At 35.1% G+C, this 22,710-nt stretch overlaps 1 protein-coding gene across 8 annotated transcripts in view; it reads right to left on the bottom strand.

The window, feature by feature from the left end:
• Positions 1–22,710, bottom strand: part of LOC128233755 (uncharacterized) — a 99,832-nt gene that overhangs the window by 2,792 nt on the left and 74,330 nt on the right. For 6 of the 8 annotated variants that reach the window (XM_052947600.1, XM_052947592.1, XM_052947599.1 and 3 more), the window contains 5 exons: positions 21,948–22,017; positions 17,364–17,449; positions 2,909–2,987; positions 2,513–2,580; positions 1,338–1,433 (listed from right to left, as the gene is read on the bottom strand). In XM_052947600.1, the coding sequence (XP_052803560.1) occupies positions 1,338–1,433; positions 2,513–2,580; positions 2,909–2,987; positions 17,364–17,449; positions 21,948–22,017 (399 nt within the window). The remainder of the gene's footprint in view (positions 1–1,337; positions 1,434–2,512; positions 2,581–2,908; positions 2,988–17,363; positions 17,450–21,947; positions 22,018–22,710) is intronic. The other 2 variants (XM_052947593.1, XM_052947594.1) reach the window with 2 other exon arrangements.

The following is a 22,710-nucleotide window of genomic DNA, read 5'->3' as shown; positions in this document are numbered from 1 at the left end:
CCTGTCTTTTTACATTTAACCTATAAATACAGGGCCCTTTACAGTAAGCTTTGTGAAATTCGTCTGATGACCACCAATCCAATTCTAACCTTTTCAATAACTAATATTTGCGTTCCTATTGCGCTTCTTAAGATAACACCGTATCTTTCTTCTATTGCGTCTTTTATAAATAAAACAACAAAAACACAAGAGCTGTCACAGAGACAGCGCGCTCGACTATTCCGCCGCTTTTCAGTAAAAGGATTGAAAAGTTTTGGCGAAGCATGCTTGGATCTCTGTTAGATAAGATTCCAATGAAATACATGATGTGCTGAGATATTAACATAAATGTGGTTACATTCAAAATTGTCACCAGATTTTTAAGTCTAATAATAAAGGGCCATTATTTGCAAAATACAGTTATCTAACTTGGTTATTCAATTAGGTTGGGTGGTTGAATACCATTGTATAAAGTCTCAATGCAATACCTAAAGTAGTTGCTGAGATATTAACCTATGTGTGCTTGCATTCAAAACCTTAACCGGAATTTCTAAGTCAAATAATGAAGGCCTAGTTTTTGCATTAAATGCAAACTAGAGTTATCTTATTTGGTTTATCAAGTAGGTTTGATGGTTGAGCACCATTGTATTAAGTTTCAATGCAATACCTCAAGTAGATACTGAGATATTAACCTATGTGTGCTTGCACGCCAATTCTTAACCAGAATTTCTAAGTCAAATAATAAAGGCCTATTATTTGCATTTAATGCAAACAAGAGTTATCTATCTTGGTTGATTAAGTAGGTTGGATGGTTGAGTACTATTGTATAAAATCTCAATGTAATACCTTAAGTAGTTGCTGAGATATTAACCTATGTGTGAATGCACGCAAAATCTTAACTAAGGTGTGACGCCGACGCTTGGGTGAGTAGTATAGCTCTCCATATACTTCGAATAGTCGACCTAAACAAATATAAAGTTTAATAACACCAAAACAACGTTTGTGGTAGGTCAAATGACGTTTCGTTGCGAAAAGGTTATATAGCTTGAATGGCACCACAGGTTGTAAAAGAGCCTTTTCGCCCGACGTGAAAGTCTTGAAGCGTAATTTTGCATCGTTATAGCTGGATTATCTAATAGAAATGTGCACAACTTTAAACATTGAATATTTGAAAATTGTGGTTTACGACTGAGTTATAACGTTTAATCAGTGCAATTATCGTCGTGAAGCCCTTTAGACTTCACAAACCATGCATTACTTCAATAATAAAATACACTCATGACCCACAATATTAAACAAATCTTTTTTTTTATTTTAATTAAAAGAAAGTGTTTTTTTAAAGAGGTCATCATACGCACCTCCATGAGACATTTCTCGACCTTGCCGTACTTCCTACACGTATTCAACGTCTCCTCTTCCTGTTCGTCATCGAACTTTCTATTGGATACTCTGTACTAATCACATAACAGGGAAACTTAAGAAATGCAATATCGGACCACAAACATTCACGATAATATAATGTTATACATATATATCTGCTGTATGATCTATTGAAAAATAAAAAGCAAAATAGAAATACTTAAATAAAGTCAAAACTATTTAATGAGAGGTAAATGATGTAAGGCTTTCAACATTTAGCGTATGCTTTTTTACTATACTGGTTTAGTTTGTAAATCCAAACAGTTTATAAATACCGAACACCTGTTAAATCACGCGTTTGTTTACCTCGATCAATAAATAATTCGATGATATAGATTGATACAGACGCTTGCCTTAGCAACGAATGCAAATTTTCGTCAAGTTTAGGTGAGTATTTTTCTTATAAATCCCTGACAAACTCTTAAGCAGGTGAAATGAAAATATGAAGCACGCGGGGGAATAACGTCAGATTTTAAATCGCAATGTAATCAATATCATGGGTATTAAGGAATTTTCTTTGATTTTGAAAGCAAGGGGCACAACTCAAATTTTCTAAGATTAGATTCTGTTCGAGTTGATTCCCATTCCCATTGTGTGTTTGATTAGAAATGAAAACAAACTATGACGGAATCGCAGTCTATTTTTAGATAAAATATAAGCGATCGGGATTTACATACTCCATTTCACCGAGTGAATGGTGATTTACTGTGCTTGAAATTAACGTTTTGTGTTTATGAAATAAAATAGTTTGTAAATGTGTATTTAAGCAGAGGCTGAGGTTTGAACCAAACATTATTAATGCCAAGTTTGAAGTTACTAGAACCAAAACTCGCAAAGATATTGGTAAAAAAAACTGTCAAAACTGTTCGGATTTACAATATTAACCAGTAAGGTGAAATGTTCATACAACACAAATGCAGTAGAATTTCAATCAAAGGTTCAACATTGTACAAAACTGCCTTCAACCACTTTTGTTTTAACTTATATTTTATTTATGTTCATTACAATAAAAGCCAAGCAGTATCCACTACTTATTTATGATATTTTTAGAAATTAACGACACAAAAAAGAATACGTTAAAAAAGTATAATATTTATCACTGGTTTAAAATTACCTCAAGAAGTACAACTTTGGCTGGACTTTTTGATTCATCGGTATTAGTTGGCGTATCTGAAACTAGTTCTGTATAGTATATTAGCAATCGTCACTTTCCAATTATACAACCCTTGCATATCCATCCAAAGAAGTAAGTGGTCGAATGGATACTTTAGACAAGGTCATTTCACTTTCAGAGTGATCATGTCAATTTCATTATTAGCTATAAAAGTTACACTGCACTAGAAATTCGTGAAGCCAATATGCGCCATTGATCAAAAACGATAGCGCCGATAATTTTAATTGTAAATGTTAATCTGACGTTGACCATTAACTTTCCGTCTTCAAAATCAATCGGTGCCATCTACTGATCATGTCCAATATGCAAATCATGTTAAGAAATTTAAAAACCTACCTACAAGTTTGGTCTTCGTCTCAAACCTGGAAAAACTATTCTTCGATTTACTTTGCTTCAGATCCTTGTCGTCTGTCGGCTGACAGTAAAAAAAAAACATTTTTGAAGGTGGCTAGTTGAAAAAGTTCTTCGATTTATATGGAAAACGGCTCGAACATATTTTATGAATACATTTCATTTTTAATTTAGAAATATTGCTGATCTATAAGAAACAGTTCATTGTGTTGGGTTATTTTGAAATGTCTCTTTAAAATTCAAGGAGTTATTAGTTCATATCGCTCAAGAGTGTGTCTGCCGATTATTGTTTTTGCAATAGTCATATCACTTTGAATGTTGCATGATTTGCTGCCAATAGCAAACCACAGTATAACCGGGATATTTTAGTGAATATACATCAATTTAAAAACAAGAATTTATAGGTACTCAATCCCTCACTTGTTTGAACACTTATCAATTAAGAGATTTTAATAACATCAACCGGCAATACACACCATGTATGTGTGTCTGCGTGCGCGCGCGCGTGTGCGTGTGTGTGTGTGTGTGTGTGTGCCAAGGAATGTTGGTTTCTCCATAACAATGTTTTACAGGGTTACATTGCATGGCATCGCTTTTTTGCTTAATAAATATTATAACACACACACACACACGCGCGCGCACACGCACTCACACACGCACGCCCGCACGTACATACGCACGAACACACGCGTGCGCGCGCACGCACGTACGCACGTACACACGTACGCACGCACGCATGCACACACGCACGCCCGTACGCACACACACACACACGCACACGAGTAAAATTGTCGTTGATAAATTGAACTCTTTCTTTGTGTCATGGCTACATTTAGTTTGAAACGAGATCATTCACAGAAATGCAGTTGCTGCTTCAAGTTAGTGTCGATGCAACTGGTGCTGTCAGTATGTGTCTGATGCAGCTGCTATTGAAGTCAGTGTTGGAATGCAGTTACAGCCTCAAGTTTGTGTCGAACTCAGTTGGTGCTGAAACTATGTGTTGGATTGGTAGTGTACGATACTTAATTGTGTTGTTAATAATTTTATAATGTTTAATTTATAAGTAATTCTTTTAGGTAAAATTTCATGCCATGGCGTATGTGGAGCTTTATATTGTAGACAGCAGGAGAGCAAATACTTCTTGTAACAATGATAATTATATTCAATATTTAGACGTAAAAAGTTTTGTTTTTTTGTTTAAGAGAAAAGATGTATTAGATGTGTTTAGTGCTACAAGTGTGTATAGGATGCAGTTTGTGGTACAAGTATGCATTGGATGCAGTTAGTGCTACAAGTATGTATCGGATGTATTTGGTGCTTTCAGTGTGTAGTGGATGCTGTTGGTGCTACAAGTATGTTTTGGATGTAGTTGGTGCTACAAGTATGTTTAGGATGTAGTTGGTGCTACAAGTATGTTTAGGATGTAGTTGGTGCTACAAGTATGTTTTGGATGTAGTTGGTGCTACAATTATGTTTTGAATGTAGTTAGTGCTACAAGTATGTTTTAGATTCTGTTGGTGCTGCAGGTATGTATCGGTAGCAGTTTTTGAGCAATATGTATGTATTAGATACAGATGGTGCTATAGGAATTTATCGGATGTAATTGTTGCTACAAGTATGTATTAGAAGCGGTTGATGTTGTACGTATGTATTGGATGCAGTTGGTGCTATAGGTATGTATGGGATGTAGTTGGTGCTAAAAGTATGTATTGGATGCAGTTGGTGCTAAAAGTATGTATTGGATGAAGTTGGTGCTTAAAGTATGTATTGGATGCAGTTGGTGCTATAAGTATGTATGGGATGCAGTTGGTGCTATACGTATGTATTGCATGCAGTTGGTATAATACGTATGTATGGGATGCAGTTGGTGCTTTACGTATGTATTGCATGCAGTTGGTGTAATACGTATGTATGGGATGCAGTTGGTGCTTTACGTATGTATTGCATGCAGTTGGTGTAATACGTATGTATGTGATGCAGTTGGTGCTATACGTATGTATTGCATGCAGTTGGTGTAATACGTATGTATGTGATTCAGTTGTTGCTTTACGTATGTATTGCATGCAGTTGGTGTAATACGTATGTATGGGATGCAGTTGGTGCTATACGTATGTATTGCATGCAGTTGGTGTAATACGTATGTATGGGATGCAGTTGGTGCTTTACGTATGTATGTGATGCAGTTGGTGTAATACGTATGTATTGCATGCAGTTGGTGCTTTACGTATGTATGTGATGCAGTCGGTGCTTTACGTATGTATTGCATGCAGTTGGTCTTTTACGTATGTATTGCATGCAGTCGGTGCTTTACGTATGTATTGCATGCAGTTGGTGCTTTACGGATGTATTGCATGCAGTTGGTGCTTTACGTATGTATTGCATGCAGTTGGTGTAATACGTATGTATTGCATGCAGTTGGTGTAATACGTATGTATTGCATGCAGTTGGTGCTATACGTATGTATTGCATGCAGTTGGTGTAATACGTATGTATTGCATGCAGTTGGTGTAATACGTATGTAGGGGATGTAGTTGGTGCTATACGTATGTATTGCATGCAGTTGGTGTAATACGTATGTATGTGATGCAGTTGGTGCTATACGTATGTATTGCATGCAGTTGGTGCTTTACGCATGTATGTGATGCAGTTGGTGCTTTACGTATGTATTGCATGCAGTTGGTGCTTAACGTATGTATTGCATGCAGTTGGTGCTTTACGTATGTATTGCATGCAGTTGGTGTAATACGTATGTATGGGATGCAGTTGGTGCTTTACGTATGTATTGCATGCAGTTGTTGCTTTACGTATGTATTGCATGCAGTTGGTGTAATACGTATGTATGGGATGCAGTTGGTGCTATACGTATGTATTGCATGCAGTTGGTGCTTTACGTATGTATGTGATGCAGTTAGTGTAATACGTATGTATTGCATGCAGTTGGTGTAATACGTATGTATTGCATGCAGTTGGTGTAATACGTATGTATTGCATGCAGTTGGTGCTATACGTATGTATTGCATGCAGTTGGTGTAATACGTATGTATGTGATGCAGTTGGTGTAATACGTATGTATTGCATGCAGTTGGTGCTATACGTATGTATTGCATTCAGTTGGTGCTTTACGTATGTATGGGATGCAGTTGGTGCTTTACGTATGTATTGCATGCAGTTGTTGCTTTACGTATGTATTGCATGCAGTTGGTGTAATACGTATGTATGGGATGCAGTTGGTGCTATACGTATGTATTGCATGCAGTTGGTGCTTTACGTATGTATGTGATGCAGTTAGTGTAATACGTATGTATTGCATGCAGTTGGTGTAATACGTATGTATTGCATGCAGTTGGTGTAATACGTATGTATTGCATGCAGTTGGTGCTATACGTATGTATGTGATGCAGTTGGTGTAATACGTATGTATTGCATGCAGTTGGTGTAATACGTATGTATTGCATGCAGTTGGTGTAATACGTATGTATGTGATGCAGTTGGTGTAATACGTATGTATTGCATGCAGTTGGTGCTATACGTATGTATTGCATTCAGTTGGTGCTTTACGTATGTATGTGATGCAGTTGGTGCTTTACGTATGTATTGCATGCAGTTGTTGCTTTACGTATGTATTGCATGCAGTTGGTGCTTTACGTAAGTATGTGATGCAGTTGGTGCTATACGTATGTATTGCATGCAGTTGGTGCTTAACGTATGTATGTGATGCAGTAGGTGCTTAACGTATGTATGTGATGCAGTTGGTGCTAAAAGTATGTTTTGGATGCAGTTGGTGATATACGTATGTATTGGATGCAGTTGGTGTTTTACGTATGTATGTGATGTAGTTGCTGCTATAAGTATGTATGTGATGCAGTTGGTGTTTTACGTATGTATCTGATGCATTTCCTGCTGTACGTATGTATGTGATGCAGTTGGTGCTATACGTATGTATTGGATGCAGTTGGTGCTGTACGTATGTATGTGATGTAGTTGGTGCTTTACGTATGTATGTGATGCAGTTGGTGCTATACGTATGTATGTGATGCAGGTGGTGCTATACGTATGTATTGGATGCAGTTGGTGCTGTACGTATGTATCTGATGGATTTCGTGCTATACGTATGTATGTGATGCAGGTGGTGCTGTACGTATGTATGTGATGCAGTTGGTGCTATACGTATGTATGTGATGCAGGTGGTGCTATACGTATGTATTGGATGCAGTTGATGCTGTACGTATGTATGTGGTGGTTGCAGTGTGTAAGTGTGTATTGGTTGCAGTTGGTGATGCAAGCTAGTGTTGGATGCAGTTGATCCGGTAAGCATTTGTTGGTGCACTAGATGCTGTTATTATGTAGGTTATGCAGTTAGTACTTTAAGGATATGTTGGATGCAGTTGACGCATGACATATTGAGACGCAAACGCCATTGTGATGGTTATTTCCTAATCTAATTTCCAAGTTTGATATTGTTGAACGTTCTTTACTGTATTTATTTGCCTGCGTGATGATCATTTAAATATGTGATGTTTTCACATTCTTACTTATAAAGAAATTATAAGATGCTTCTATTATTTGATATTAGATCTTAAGGTTTTAGTTGGAATGACATTACATCTTCAAAACATCTCCTCATTTATTTTGTCGCTAGAATATTTATATACCTTGTTACGTTTAGAAATTATAAAAGACTTAGTACGAATTTTATACTTTTGACCGGTCGTAAATCTGTTGAAATCAGGCCCCTTGTTTTAAAATGAAAAGGTTATAAGTCATTGAGTATGGAACGCGTGGATGTTTCGATAGTAAAGCAAATTACTTGTTGATCAAAGTTTTTTTAATACCTTAGATAAACGCATACTCAATTGAAGAGGCCATTTATATATAATTTACTTGCTTAAATTATGAGGGTTTTTTCATCGTTATCTGTTTTTTGAAGGGAAATAGTATTTATAAAAATGGTATTAATTATAGAAATGGTGAAAACGGGGATCATTAAACTGATGATAAAATCAATTTGACATAACAGTAAATAGCATTAAATACACATTTTGAAATATTCCTTATGGTCCAGCGGGTAGTACTAGACACAATTGATACAATCAATAGGATTACAAGATTGTTTCAGGGGATTTACATCCGAAATTATAAAAATAACATAAAATTACTTAAGCACAAATGCTTCGGGGAACTTTTCATTAGGATAGTTGAAAAACAGTTGGGTGTTTGAAGGATTTTAAAAGAAATTATATGAATCGCATTTTAAATTATATGTGCCTTAATCGAAGGCTAATATTTAAAGTTTCATACTTTTGTGAAGGCTATGAAAAGAACCACCACTTGCCCAGTTGCCTTGCTATAGAGATATTTGACTTTCACTTTGCTCAAGTTTATAATTAAAATGATTAAATTTCTCGGCAAGGTTTTGATCATATTTACCCGTGGAATAATCGAAGAACAATTTCCAATTATTGTGTTCGTAATGTATTGAAGCTACGTTTTCTGATAGGCTTGTGCAAAAGCGCGGGTGTTTGAGATCCGTTTTCATATGAATTAAATTTATATTAAAACATATAGTTAAAATAAAAATAAAAACAGTTTTATCACATTCTTCTGATAGGAATAATCTTCCGGCGCTAAATGATATGTCATCAAGTATCGTTGTAATGATGTGCTGAGTAAGCAATATGTATGGATTGAAGCGATGCAATGATAACAAGTTGAATCTGTTTAATAAAAAATTGATATTGAATGCAGTTGGTGCTACAAGTAGGTGTGGGTGCAGTTGGTGCTGCAAGTAAGTCATCGGAGCAGTTGGTGCTGCAAGTTACTCTTTCATGCAGTTGGTGCTGCAAAGTACTGTTAAATACAGACGGTGCTGCATGTCACTGTTATATGCAGTCGGTGCTGCAAGTTACTTTTATACATAGTTGGTGCTGCAAGTTACCGTTACATCAGAAGGTGTTGCAATTATGTGTTATATGCAGTTGGTGCTGCAAGTAACTGTTATATGAAATACGTACTTCAAGTATGTCATATATGCAGTTGGAGCTGCAAGCTACTGTAATAAGCACTTGGTGCTTCAATTATGTGTTATTTGCAGTTAGTGCTGCAAGCTACTGTAATATGTACTTGGTGCTTCAAGTATGTGTTATATGCAGTTGGTGCTGCAAGCTACTGTATAATGCACATGGTGCTTCAAGTATGTGTTATATGCAGTTGGTTGTGCAAGTATGTATTATATGCAGTTGGAGCTGCAAGCAACTGTAGTATGCAGCTGGTGCTGCAAGTTGCTGTTATATGCAGTTGGTGGTCAAGTATGTGTTATAGGCAGTTGGTGCTGCAAATAATTGGTAAATGCAGTTGATTATGCAAGTCACTGCTACGGTCAGTCGGTGCTGGAAGTCAGTTTAATATGCAGTTGGTGCTGGAAGTCACTGTTATATGTAGTCAGTGGTACAAGTTACTGTTATATGCAGTCAGTTGTGTAAGTTACTATTATATGCAGTCAGTGATGCAAGTTACTGTTATATGTTGTCCGTGCTGCAAGTTACTGTTATATAAAATCAGTGATGCAAGTTACTGTTATATGTAGTCAGTGCTGCAAGTTACTGTTATGTAAAGTCAGTGGTGCAAGTTACTGTTATATGTAGTCAGTGGTAAAGGTTGCTGTTATATTTAGTCAGTGGTGCAAGTTGCTGTTATATGTAGTCAGTGGTGCAAGTTACTGTTATATGTAGACAGTGGTGCAAGTTACTGTTATATGTAGTCAGTGGTGCAAGTTACTGTTACATAAAGTCAGTGGTGCAAGTAAATGTTATAAGCAGTCAGTGGTGTAAGTTATTTTTATATGCAGTCAGTGGTGCAAGTTGCTGTTATATTTAGTCAGTGGTGCAAGTTACTGTTATATGTAGTCAGTGCTGCAAGTTACTGTTATATAAAGTCAGTCGTGCAAGTAAATGTTATAAGCAATCAGTGGTGTAAGTTATTTTTATATGCAGTCAGTGGTGTTAGTTACTGTTATATTCAGTGAGTGGTGTAAGTTACTGTTATATGTAGTCAGTGCTGCAAGTTACTGTTATATTTAGTCAGTGGTGCAAGTTACTGTTATATGTAGTCAGTGCTGCAACGTTACTGTTATATAAAGTCAGTGGTGCAAGTAAATGTTATAAGCAGTCAGTGGTGTAAGTTACTGTTATATGCAGTCAGTGGTGTAAGTTACTGTTATATGCAGCCAGTGGTGCAAGTAACTGTTATATTTCGTCAGTGGTGTAAGTTACTGTTATATGCAGCCAGTGGTGCAAGTAACTGTTATATTTCGTCAGTGCTGCAAGTAAATGTTATAAGCAGTCAGTTGTGTAAGTTATTGTTATATACAGTCAGTGGTGTAAGTTATTGTTATGTGCAGTCAATGGTGCAAGTTATCTTTATATGTAGTCAGTGCTGCAAATAGCTGTTATATGTAGTCAGTGTTGCATGTTTTTGTTATATGTAGTCAGTGCTGCAAATAGCTGTTATATGTAGTCAGTGTTGCATGTTAGTGTTATATGTAGTCAGTGCTACAAGTTACTGTTATATGTAGTCAGTGGTGCATGTTATTGCTATATGTAGTCAGTGGTGCATGTTATTGTTATATGTAGTCAGTGCTGCATGTTATTGCTATATGTAGTCAGGGGTGCATGTTATTGTTATATGTAGTCAGTGGTGCATGTTATTGTTATATTTAGTCAGTGCTGCATGTTATTGTTATATGTAGTCAGTGCTGCATGTTATTGTTATATACAGTCAGTGGTGCATGTAATTGTTATATGTAGTCAGTGGTGCATGTTATTGTTATATTAAGTCAGTGCTGCATGTTATTGTTATATGCAGTCAGTGGTGCAAGTTATCTTTATATGTAATCAGTGCTGCAAATAGCTGTTATATGTAGTCAGTGCTGCATGTTATTGCTATATGTAGTCAGTGCTGCAAATAGCTGCTATATGTAGTCAGTGTTGCATGTTTTTGCTATATGTAGTCGGTGCTGCAAGTTACTGTTATATGTAGTCAGTGCTGCATGTTATTGTTATATGTAGTCGGTGCTGCAAATAGCTATTATATGTAGTCAGTGCTGCATGTTATTGTTATATGTAGTCGGTGCTGCAAATAGCTGTTATATGTAGTCAGTGCTGCAAATAGCTGTTATATGTAGTCAGTGCTGCATGTTATTGTTATATGTAGTCGGTGCTGCAAGTTACTGTTATATGTAGTCAGTGCTGCAAGTTACTGTTATATGAAGTCAGTGCTGCATGTTACTGTTATATGTAGTCAGTGCTGCATGTTATGTTATATGAAGACAGTGCTGCATGTCATTGTTATATGAAGTCAGTGCTGCAAGTTACTGTTATATGTATCTGTGCTGCATGTTAATGTTATATGTAGTCAGTGGTGCATGTTACTGTAATATGAAGTCAGTGCTGCATGTTATTGTTATATGTTTTCAGTGCTGCATGTTATGTTATATGTTGTCAGTGCTGCAAGTTACAGTTATATGTAGTCAGTGATGCAAGTTACTGTTATATGTAGTCAGTGCTACAAGTTACTGTTATATGTAGTCAGTGCTGCAAGTTACTGTTATAGGTAGTCAGTGCTGTAAGTTAGTGTTATATGAAGTCAGTGCTGCAACTAACTGTTATATGTAGTTAGTGCTGCAAGTTACTGTTATATGTAGTCAGTGCTGCATGTTACTGTTATATGTAGTCAGTGCTGCATGTTATGTTATATGTAGTCAGTGCTGCATGTCATTGCTATATGAAGTCAGTGCTGCAAGTTACTGTTATATGTATCTGTGCTGCATGTTAATGTTATATGTAGTCAGTGGTGCATGTTACTGTAATATGAAGTCAGTGCTGCATGTTATTGTTATATGTTTTCAGTGCTGCATGTTATGTTATATGTTGTCAGTGCTGCAAGTTACTGTTATATGTAGTCAGTGATGCAAGTTACTGTTATATGTAGTCAGTGCTACAAGTTACTGTTATATGTAGTCAGTGCTGCAAGTTACTGTTATATGTAGTCAGTGCTGTAAGTTAGTGTTATATGAAGTCAGTGTTGCAACTAACTGTTATATGTAGTTAGTGCTGCAAGTTACTGTTATATGTAGTCAGTGCTGCATGTTACTGTTATATGTAGTCAGTGCTGCAATTTACTGTTATATGTAGTCAGTGATGCAAGTCACTGTTATATGCAGTCAGTTGTGTAAGTTACTATTATATGCAGTCAGTGATGCAAGTTACTGTTATATGTTGTCCGTGCTGCAAGTTACTGTTATATAAAATCAGTGATGCAAGTTACTGTTATATGTAGTCAGTGCTGCAAGTTACTGTTATGTAAAGTCAGTGGTGCAAGTTACTGTTATATGTAGTCAGTGGTAAAGGTTGCTGTTATATTTAGTCAGTGGTGCAAGTTGCTGTTATATGTAGTCAGTGGTGCAAGTTACTGTTATATGTAGACAGTGGTGCAAGTTACTGTTATATGTAGTCAGTGGTGCAAGTTACTGTTACATAAAGTCAGTGGTGCAAGTAAATGTTATAAGCAGTCAGTGGTGTAAGTTATTTTTATATGCAGTCAGTGGTGCAAGTTGCTGTTATATTTAGTCAGTGGTGCAAGTTACTGTTATATGTAGTCAGTGCTGCAAGTTACTGTTATATAAAGTCAGTCGTGCAAGTAAATGTTATAAGCAATCAGTGGTGTAAGTTATTTTTATATGCAGTCAGTGGTGTTAGTTACTGTTATATTCAGTGAGTGGTGTAAGTTACTGTTATATGTAGTCAGTGCTGCAAGTTACTGTTATATTTAGTCAGTGGTGCAAGTTACTGTTATATGTAGTCAGTGCTGCAACGTTACTGTTATATAAAGTCAGTGGTGCAAGTAAATGTTATAAGCAGTCAGTGGTGTAAGTTACTGTTATATGCAGTCAGTGGTGTAAGTTACTGTTATATGCAGGCAGTGGTGCAAGTAACTGTTATATTTCGTCAGTGGTGTAAGTTACTGTTATATGCAGCCAGTGGTGCAAGTAACTGTTATATTTCGTCAGTGCTGCAAGTAAATGTTATAAGCAGTCAGTTGTGTAAGTTATTGTTATATACAGTCAGTGGTGTAAGTTATTGTTATATGCAGTCAATGGTGCAAGTTATCTTTATATGTAGTCAGTGCTGCAAATAGCTGTTATATGTAGTCAGTGTTGCATGTTTTTGTTATATGTAGTCAGTGCTGCAAATAGCTGTTATATGTAGTCAGTGTTGCATGTTAGTGTTATATGTAGTCAGTGCTACAAGTTACTGTTATATGTAGTCAGTGGTGCATGTTATTGCTATATGTAGTCAGTGGTGCATGTTATTGTTATATGTAGTCAGTGCTGCATGTTATTGCTATATGTAGTCAGGGGTGCATGTTATTGTTATATGTAGTCAGTGGTGCATGTTATTGTTATATTTAGTCAGTGCTGCATGTTATTGTTATATGTAGTCAGTGCTGCATGTTATTGTTATATACAGTCAGTGGTGCATGTTATTGTTATATGTAGTCAGTGGTGCATGTAATTGTTATATGTAGTCAGTGGTGCATGTTATTGTTATATTAAGTCAGTGCTGCATGTTATTGTTATATGCAGTCAGTGGTGCAAGTTATCTTTATATGTAGTCAGTGCTGCAAATAGCTGTTATATGTAGTCAGTGTTGCATGTTAGTGTTATATGTAGTCAGTGCTACAAGTTACTGTTATATGTAGTCAGTGGTGCATGTTATTGCTATATGTAGTCAGTGGTGCATGTTTTTGTTATATGTAGTCAGTGTTGCATGTTATTGTTATATGTAGTCGGTGCTGCAAGTTACTGTTATATGTAGTCAGTGCTGCAAGTTACTGTTATATGAAGTCAGTGCTGCATGTTACTGTTATATGTAGTCAGTGCTGCATGTTATGTTATATGAAGTCAGTGCTGCATGTCATTGTTATATGAAGTCAGTGCTGCAAGTTACTGTTATATGTATCTGTGCTGAATGTTAATGTTATATGTAGTCAGTGGTGCATGTTACTGTAATATGAAGTCAGTGCTGCATGTTATTGTTATATGTTTTCAGTGCTGCATGTTATGTTATATGTTGTCAGTGCTGCAAGTTACTGTTATATGTAGTCAGTGATGCAAGTTACTGTTATTTGTAGTCAGTGCTACAAGTTACTGTTATATGTAGTCAGTGCTGCAAGTTACTGTTATAGGTAGTCAGTGCTGTAAGTTAGTGTTATATGAAGTCAGTGCTGCAACTAACTGTTATATGTAGTTAGTGCTGCAAGTAACTGTTATATGTAGTCAGTGCTGCATGTTACTGTTATATGTAGTCAGTGCTGCATGTTATGTTATATGTAGTCAGTGCTGCATGTCATTGTTATATGAAGTCAGTGCTGCAAGTTACTGTTATATGTATCTGTGCTGCATGTTAATGTTATATGTAGTCAGTGGTGCATGTTACTGTAATATGAAGTCAGTGCTGCATGTTATTGTTATATGTTTTCAGTGCTGCATGTTATGTTATATGTTGTCAGTGCTGCAAGTTACTGTTATATGTAGTCAGTGATGCAAGTTACTGTTATATGTAGTCAGTGCTACAAGTTACTGTTATATGTAGTCAGTGCTGCAAGTTACTGTTATATGTAGTCAGTGCTGTAAGTTAGTGTTATATGAAGTCAGTGTTGCAACTAACTGTTATATGTAGTTAGTGCTGCAAGTTACTGTTATATGTAGTCAGTGCTGCATGTTACTGTTATATGTAGTCAGTGCTGCAATTTACTGTTATATGTAGTCAGTGATGCAAGTCACTGTTATATGTAGTCAGTGCTGCATGTTACTGTTATATGTAGTCAGCGCCGCAAGTTACTGTTATATGTAGTCAGTGCTGCAAGTTACTGTTATATGTAGTCAGTGCTGCAAGTTTCTGTTATATGTAGTCAGTGCTGCAAGTTACTGTTATATGTAGTCAGTGCTGCAAGTTATTGTCATATGAAGTCAGTGCTGCATGTTATTGTTATATGTATTCAGTGGTGCATGTTACTGTTATATGTAGTCAGTGCTGCAAGTTAATGTTATATGTAGTCAGTGCTGCATGCTACTGTTATATGAAGTCAGTGCTGCAAGTTACTGCTATATGAAGTGCTGCATGTTATTGTTATATGTAGTCAGTGGTGCATGTTATTGTTATATGTAGTCAGTGGTGCAAGTAAATGTTGTATGAAGTTGTTGTTACAAGTCACTGTTATAAGCAGTTGGTGCTGCATATCACTGCTACATACAGTTGGTGTTGCAAATATTTGTTATTTGCAGTTGGTGCTGCAAGTTTAAGTTGGATGCAATTGGTTCTGCAAGTTTGTTTTTGCTACTAGTACGTGTTGGATGCCGTTGGTTCAGCAAGTTAGTGTTTGGTGCAGTTGGTGCTAAAATAATGTGTTGGATGCAGTCGGTAATGCATGTAATTGTCGGATGCATTGAGTGTGGAAAGTATGTTTTGGATGCAGTTGGTGCTGATGGTATGTGTTAGATGCAGTTGCCGCTTCAACCAATTGTTTGATGCAGATGCGTTTGGCACTGCATGTTAGTGTAAGATGCAGTTGGTGCTGGAAGTAAGTGTTTGATGCAGTTGGTGCTTAATATGGTGATAGTTGTACTTGTTTAGTGTATTGGTAAAATGCAAATAAGAAGTTTAGGATGTTTTTGGGGGTTTTTTTAAATCTGTAGTAAGAGGCAAAACATATTGTTTTTTTCAGTTTGAGTGTCTCTAGTCGTTTGTAGGAATGCAAACATTTCAGCCCCCGAATGTTGTTCGATTTATATCGATAACTATCGCTTTTGTTTTATTACAGTTCATATGTTTATGTTAAATCAGTTTTAAAGATATTTTTATCGTTGTATTTCTCTCTTTATTTACGCGATATTTGCTGCCAATAACAAGCCATGTTCCTAATACGTGTTGTTGTTTTCGTAATGTGATTTAGCCTGTGATGTCGGATACCTATGTTAAAATATAGAAATCGTGAGTCTAGTGTGTTGTGTCCGTTATTATTGTTGAGATTCACAGTAATGGAGAAATCTAGCTTATGTTTCTTGGGATAAATTGACTATTTTGATTAAGAAAACAATGTTTTACTCAGGATTCTAGTGTTTACCGTTTCAAAATAAACGATTCGTCGTCTGCCCGAGTTATTTTCGTTTTGTTGTAGGGATATTGGTGGGAACACACGGGTTATTCGTGCAGGGGCATTTACGATAGTAGTCGGCGTGATTTCGTCACTCGATGCTGTGTTATTGGCTGCGTGAACACGTTAGCAAAAACTGTTTGGTTCCACCCCTAACCCGTTTTTATTTAATAATACTACAATTGTCAACGATGATATTCAGTAGACTGTATGAAGTTTTTGTTATGCCATTATTTAGTTTCGTTTCAGATGATGTGTACGACCCGGTTTGTTTGTAGCGCTGCATTTATGATTTATCTGTAGTTTGAAAACCGTACTTTGGGGGAACAGCTTACTTATGTTTTCACATTTGACAAAGCGGCACCCATGTGATGCGACTACCATCTGACACAGTTCGACTAGAATTGTTTTTTCCAATTGGTCTGTATATTTGCTGCCATCAATAAGCCATACATCTAATGCGTGTGGTTGTTTTTGTAATATGAATAAGCCTGTGATGTCGGATAAATTTGTTGAAATATAGAAATCTTGCGTTCAGTGTCCGGTATTATTGTTGAAATTCACAATTGTGAAGAAGTCAAAGTTATGCTGTCTGGGACATATTGACTATTTTGATTACGAAATAATTGCTTAACTACTCACCATACTAAAGAGTAAGGATTTTTTAGTCTTTATCTTATTTTGAGTGTCACTGACCAGGCCTCGACGCCTAAAACAAATAAATCCTTAACGCACTATTAAGCAGCAGTAGAAAGTAACTGGACGGTCCTTACGTTACCAATTAACGGTAACCAAAAACGTACATGCGAACCATTTCTCACATATATCATATTAAGAAGCATATGATTCAATGTTGTTAAAACCTATTTTGCCGAAACATCAAGCGTAATGAGCAATGACTACAGTGTAATTCATGTAACAATAAGAAGTGTTTTAGCTAGACTTGTTAAGATAAAATAAGATTAATGTGTTTGTTAGCATTTTAGCATTTAGCGTTTGACGTATAAACGTTTAAAAATTATACAGTGAATTTAGAATACAATATAGCTCTAGTTAATTTCCCTTCAAAGGTTCAACAGTGGTTGTCTCCTTACACCTCTTCTGTTTTGGAATCATTTACAAAAGCGTCTGACAACAACAGTCAAGCAGTTTCTACATATATCATTTATATTCTTGATTAAAAATGTGACGACAATTAAAATGCAAACATTCACATAATATAAATAATTACCTTAAAAAAAAGTATAACTCGAATTGGTGATTCGTCGGTAACCACTCGTGCATCTGAATTGTCTTCGTCAACTTTGGAGGAATCCGCTGAATCGAAAATGCCTATAGAGTTATATAGGTAAAATATGGTTAAACAGCTCTCACGACTTAGCCTTCAACAGATCAGCTTACTTCCTTTATATGTTAGGATAATTCTTACTATGGAAGCGTCCAGGTGCCAAAGTGAAAAATATTTTCCAGTAAGCTATCTCCTAATTAGAAGATACTAACTCATAATTATGACTCACTAAGTCCTAATTATAAGATACTATCTCATAATTAGGAGATACTATCTCCTAATCACGACTTACTAAGTCATAATTAGGAGATACTAACTCATAATTATGACATTCTAAGTCATAGTTACGAGATATTATCTCATAATTAGCAGATACTAACTCATAATTATGACTTACTAACTGCTAATTAGGAGATACTAACTCTATTCTTGCCTATTACTGAGTATATGCCCTTTATTTGTTTTTTTTGTTGTCATTTTCCAGACATTAACTTGCAAACTACTAGATGGAATTTATTAAAACCTAATATTATGGTAAAGCACAATGAGAGGAAGTGCAGTGAACAAGAACCATAATTCTATTTCAGCTAATTACAGTGTTACTGCCCTTTGTTACTTTTTTCTTGTCCGAAGCATAACTTGAAAACTATTGGATGAAATTTAATAAAACTTCATACTGTAATGGATCATAATGAGAGGGAGTGCGGTGTATAGGAACCGCAATTCTATTTTAGCTAAATACAGAGTTACTGCCTTTTGTTACTTTCTCTTGTCCGGAGCATAACTTGAAAACTATTGGAAGGAATTCAATAAAACTTCTTACAGTGATAGATCATAATGATAGGAAATGCATTGTACAGGAACCGCAATTCTATTTCATCCAATTACAAAGTTATTGCCCTTTGTTACTTATTTCTTGTCCAGAGCATAACTTGAAAACTACCGGATGGAATGTAATAAATCTTTATACAATGGTACAGCACAATGAGAAGGAGTTCAGTGTACATGAATCATTACACTATTTTAGCAAATTGCCTTTTTCTGTGCTTTTTTGTCAAATTTTTGTCCGCACAGTAACTTGAAAACTACTAGATGGAATTTAATAAACTTTCATAAAATGATAAATCATAATGAGAGGCAGCGTTCGGGGGTATAACTCATCTTCAGTGATAGCTCTAGTTTTAATTAATTGGTTTAAGTAATGTTGAGACAATGTGTTGCACTCACGACAATTTTGTCTTATTTGTGTTCATCAACCATTGCAAAGATAGATATTCAATAGACACATTCCTTTATCTGAGTTACAATTGAACTAGCTGAATTTTGTTTAGGAATATTTAAACTATGATGTGTTTAGTTACATTAGCCAGTGTGCATGCCAAAAATATACTGTTAAGTATTAATCTGTATTACACACTTAATGGTCAATTTTCTTTGTATCTTGTGCTTGTTTTTATTTACCATCAGTTTTGTTTATATTGCCTTTTATTGTTATATTGTATTGCTCACCTGTTTTAGCTCACATGCATACCATGTGCTGCATGTATTGTAATCACCTAGGCTTTAAATAAGGTTCTAACTTGGTTTTGTTGGTTCTAGAACTTGGTTTTGTTGGTTCTAGAACTACAGCAATGGGTCCAATCATCAGTAACAATCATTGTTTATGGAATAGAGGCCACATTTTTAGCTCGACTATTCGAAGAATAAGGAGAGCTATCCTACTCACCCGAGTGTGTAAAAGGCGAAGTGTACAACTTTATACCAATAAGCTAAGTCATCATTATGAGTTAGTACCTCCTAATTATGAGATAGTAAGCCATAATTAGGAGATAGTATCTCCTAATTATGAGATAGTAAGTCATAATTAGGAGATAGTATCTCATAATTAGGAGAGTGTATCTCATAATTAGGACTTAGTAAGTCATAATTAGTAGAAAGTAATTCGTAATTATGAGAAAGTATCTCCTAATTATGAGATAGTATCTCGTAATTAGGACTTAGTAAGTCATAATTATGAGTTAGTATCTCCAAATTAGGACTTAGTAAATCGTAATTAGGAGATAGCATCTCCTAATTATGAGATAGTATCTCGTAATTAGGACTTAGTAAGTCATAGTTATGAGTTAGTATCTCCTAATTAGGACTTAATAAGTCGTAATTAGGAGATAGTATCTCCTAATTATGAGATAGTTTCTCCTAATTAGGACTTAGTAAGTCATAATTATGAGTTAGTATCTCCTAATTATGACTTAGTAAGTCGTAATTAGGAAAAATTATCTCCTAATTATGAGATAGTATCTCATAATTAGGACTTAGTAAGTCTTAATTATTAGTTAGTATCTCCTAATTAGGAGATATTATACTGGAAAAAAGTTTTCACTTTGGCACCTGGACGCTTCCATACTTCCATACTTAGCTTCCAGCGGATTACGATGCAGAATTTTTTTTCTCTTTCAAATGGACTTTTCGAAATAATGAATTTTTAAATATATTTTGGTCCTTTTTGAACATTTATATAAATTTGTAGAAAATCGATGTCCAGAAATTTTGCATTCAACTGTACGATAATGGTTTTATGGCCCACCCAGCAGCGTATTCACAGCAGGATAGAAATAATCCATCGGCAAGGTTATGACATGTGCAACGAAGTTTGTCATTTATAGCAACAGAATTATTCCATAACTATTTCGGATGTTTTTTCTTTTATCATTATCACATAATTGAAAAAATACATGATACTCGAGTATTTATTTACATTAATAGTTAAGAAATGTCATATATTTGTTTTGTGTAAAAAAAAAAAAGAAAGTAATATTTTTAGCAAAAATTATTCCCATTTTTAATCGCAATCACTATTACAGACAGTTAAAACGTAACACTTTTCTTATAAAATATTAATGTTTCAAGTTTCATTGGGAATTTTGGAAATATGGGCTTATAAATTGCTATGAAACATAATAAATAAGGGAATTAAAAAAGATAATTTACATATCTACATCGAGATCATGTTCATTAGTATTGCTTAAGTTCTAATTCTTAATGGTAAACCTTTGGCCTACCATTTTGCACTCAACAAAATATGTTTATAAATTTAGCGTAAATATAATTATTTTGATTAGGCAAGAAATGTGTAACATGGATTTTTTGTCAGCATAGTAACTTAGCACTTAGTAACGAGTGCACATAACGTGTCAAATCAACGTGTTGTTATTGAATAAAAGGGTATGCCTGTCTTATTGTCAATACAACATTAATTACATTTTAACTTGTATCGTTATAGACCGGTACTAAGTCAAGTCAAAGTCAAACCAACGTTTATTCTCTCATACCATAATATATGGCAAATAAGGTATATACAATGAACATCAATGACATGGCGGCAGATACATGTTTTAATTTAGAATATAATACCCAACAGGGGTATCGGAGAGTCATAAATTTGAACATACACAAACATAAATGATAGTAACTGCAGTTAGTATTTCATTTTAGCTGTTCCTTTCCGAAATATCACACCCAATTTTGTGTTACACTGCTATTCACAAAAATAACCAAACTGTTAAGATAAAGGTCTGGAAATGGCCTCAATTGAATGATTTGATAAACGATCAATTATAGACTTTAACAAAAAGACACGGAATATAAGATGTTAAAGAAGTAAGTTTTTCAGAGATGATTTGATATTTTAGTACTTTATCAACTAACGTTTCCCTTATAGAACAGCTCTTCCTAATTATGGCTAAATCAAAAATCGTCCAAAACTGATTTTTTTATCGCAACTTATAATAAAAGGACGGGTCAACTTTAGACCCTCATAAATTCTGTATTTCGTATCTGCCTTAATCTAACACTGCGTCCAGTAGTTAAATAAGTGCTTAACTAGCGTATCTTAACGCTACTATTGCACTGGGAGGAGAAATACATAGAGACCTTCGTTAACCTGATAAGCTCCAAAGTTGGCAATGATTTATAGTATAGCAGCAAACATCACCTTCTAACTGTACAGTCCTGGCATATAAATCCAAAGTAGTAAGTGAGTGAATTGTTACATTTTACAAGGTCACTTTCAGAATTAACATGTCAATTTCATTATTGGCTATATTATATACATGAATACGTGAATCCGATATGCGTTATTGCTCGAAAACGATAGTCCCAATCATTGTACATGTAAATGTTAACCTGACGTTAACCTAAGACTTACTGTCTCCAAAATCCATTGGTGGCATTTACTGACCATGTCCAATATCATGAATTTCATGTAGTGGAATTTAAAAGTTATTTATCGTAAATGAAAATGTAACACCGACAACGCTGAAAACTACGACGTCGGACAAAGTAATGAATATTTGTCTGTCGTGCCTCGCAAGTGATACTAAATACCAGATACTCAAATTTTAATACGGTGTTTGTACAGTCATAGAAAAGAAATATTCAAAGAAACATGTATAAAAAGCATACATGTATGTACATTGTAAACTACATAATATATACCTTTATGGAGATTATTCTCGTGTAAAAATTTACCTTCGTGGATGCTCACGGCTAACTCCGATGTACCTTGCCCATCAGTCAGAACGGTTGCGTTATTCGACCCCTGTGAAATGTAAAGACGGAAGGTACAAGTATCTTTTAAATCTTTGGGTACTACAGAAAATGATATATGATTTATTAAGAATGTAAATTAAATAAATTTTAATTATTTAATTCAGTTTTATGTCAGAAGTATCGCTGATCGAAAGGTTAATGATAAATAAATGTTGAGTTGTTCCGTAATGCCTTTGGAGTTATACGTTTATATTGTTCAAGCATTTGTCTGTTCATTTCGTTTTAATTATTATGAAATTATTTTGATGTGAATGTCGCATGTTTTCCAAAACAATTCGGATGTATAAATCCTTAAAGTCAAAGACCGCTCAAAACAATTTTGGGCCGTGGGATTTTATTTTACAGGAAAACTATCATCATTAAGTTATATATGTAAAACAAATGTGTCAAATGCATTAAGGCTTGATAAATTATAACTATTACATCAGAATACAAGACACACAAATATTGGTCGATGTAACATTATTTGTTATTTGTTCAACCCTGACTAATAGGAAAAGGGGAGTTTCACATAAATATGGTACTACGTTGTAGCACATGTTATAGAGTTAAAGACGTCTTGAGTTTAACTAAACAGTACTATTTATCCTTAAATAAACCTTTATCATTCACCATGGCACAGCATTGGCAACAGGTCTCTTCTCTTCTTATTTATACACCATCACCTCACAGCCAAACTAAT

This window comes from Mya arenaria, chromosome 5 (genome assembly GCF_026914265.1).
Source record: "Mya arenaria isolate MELC-2E11 chromosome 5, ASM2691426v1".
In the NCBI taxonomy this organism is placed as follows: Eukaryota; Metazoa; Mollusca; class Bivalvia; order Myida; family Myidae; genus Mya; species Mya arenaria.
The sequence above is the reverse complement of the archived record's forward strand: the minus strand, read 5'-3'. Positions and strand labels throughout refer to the sequence as shown.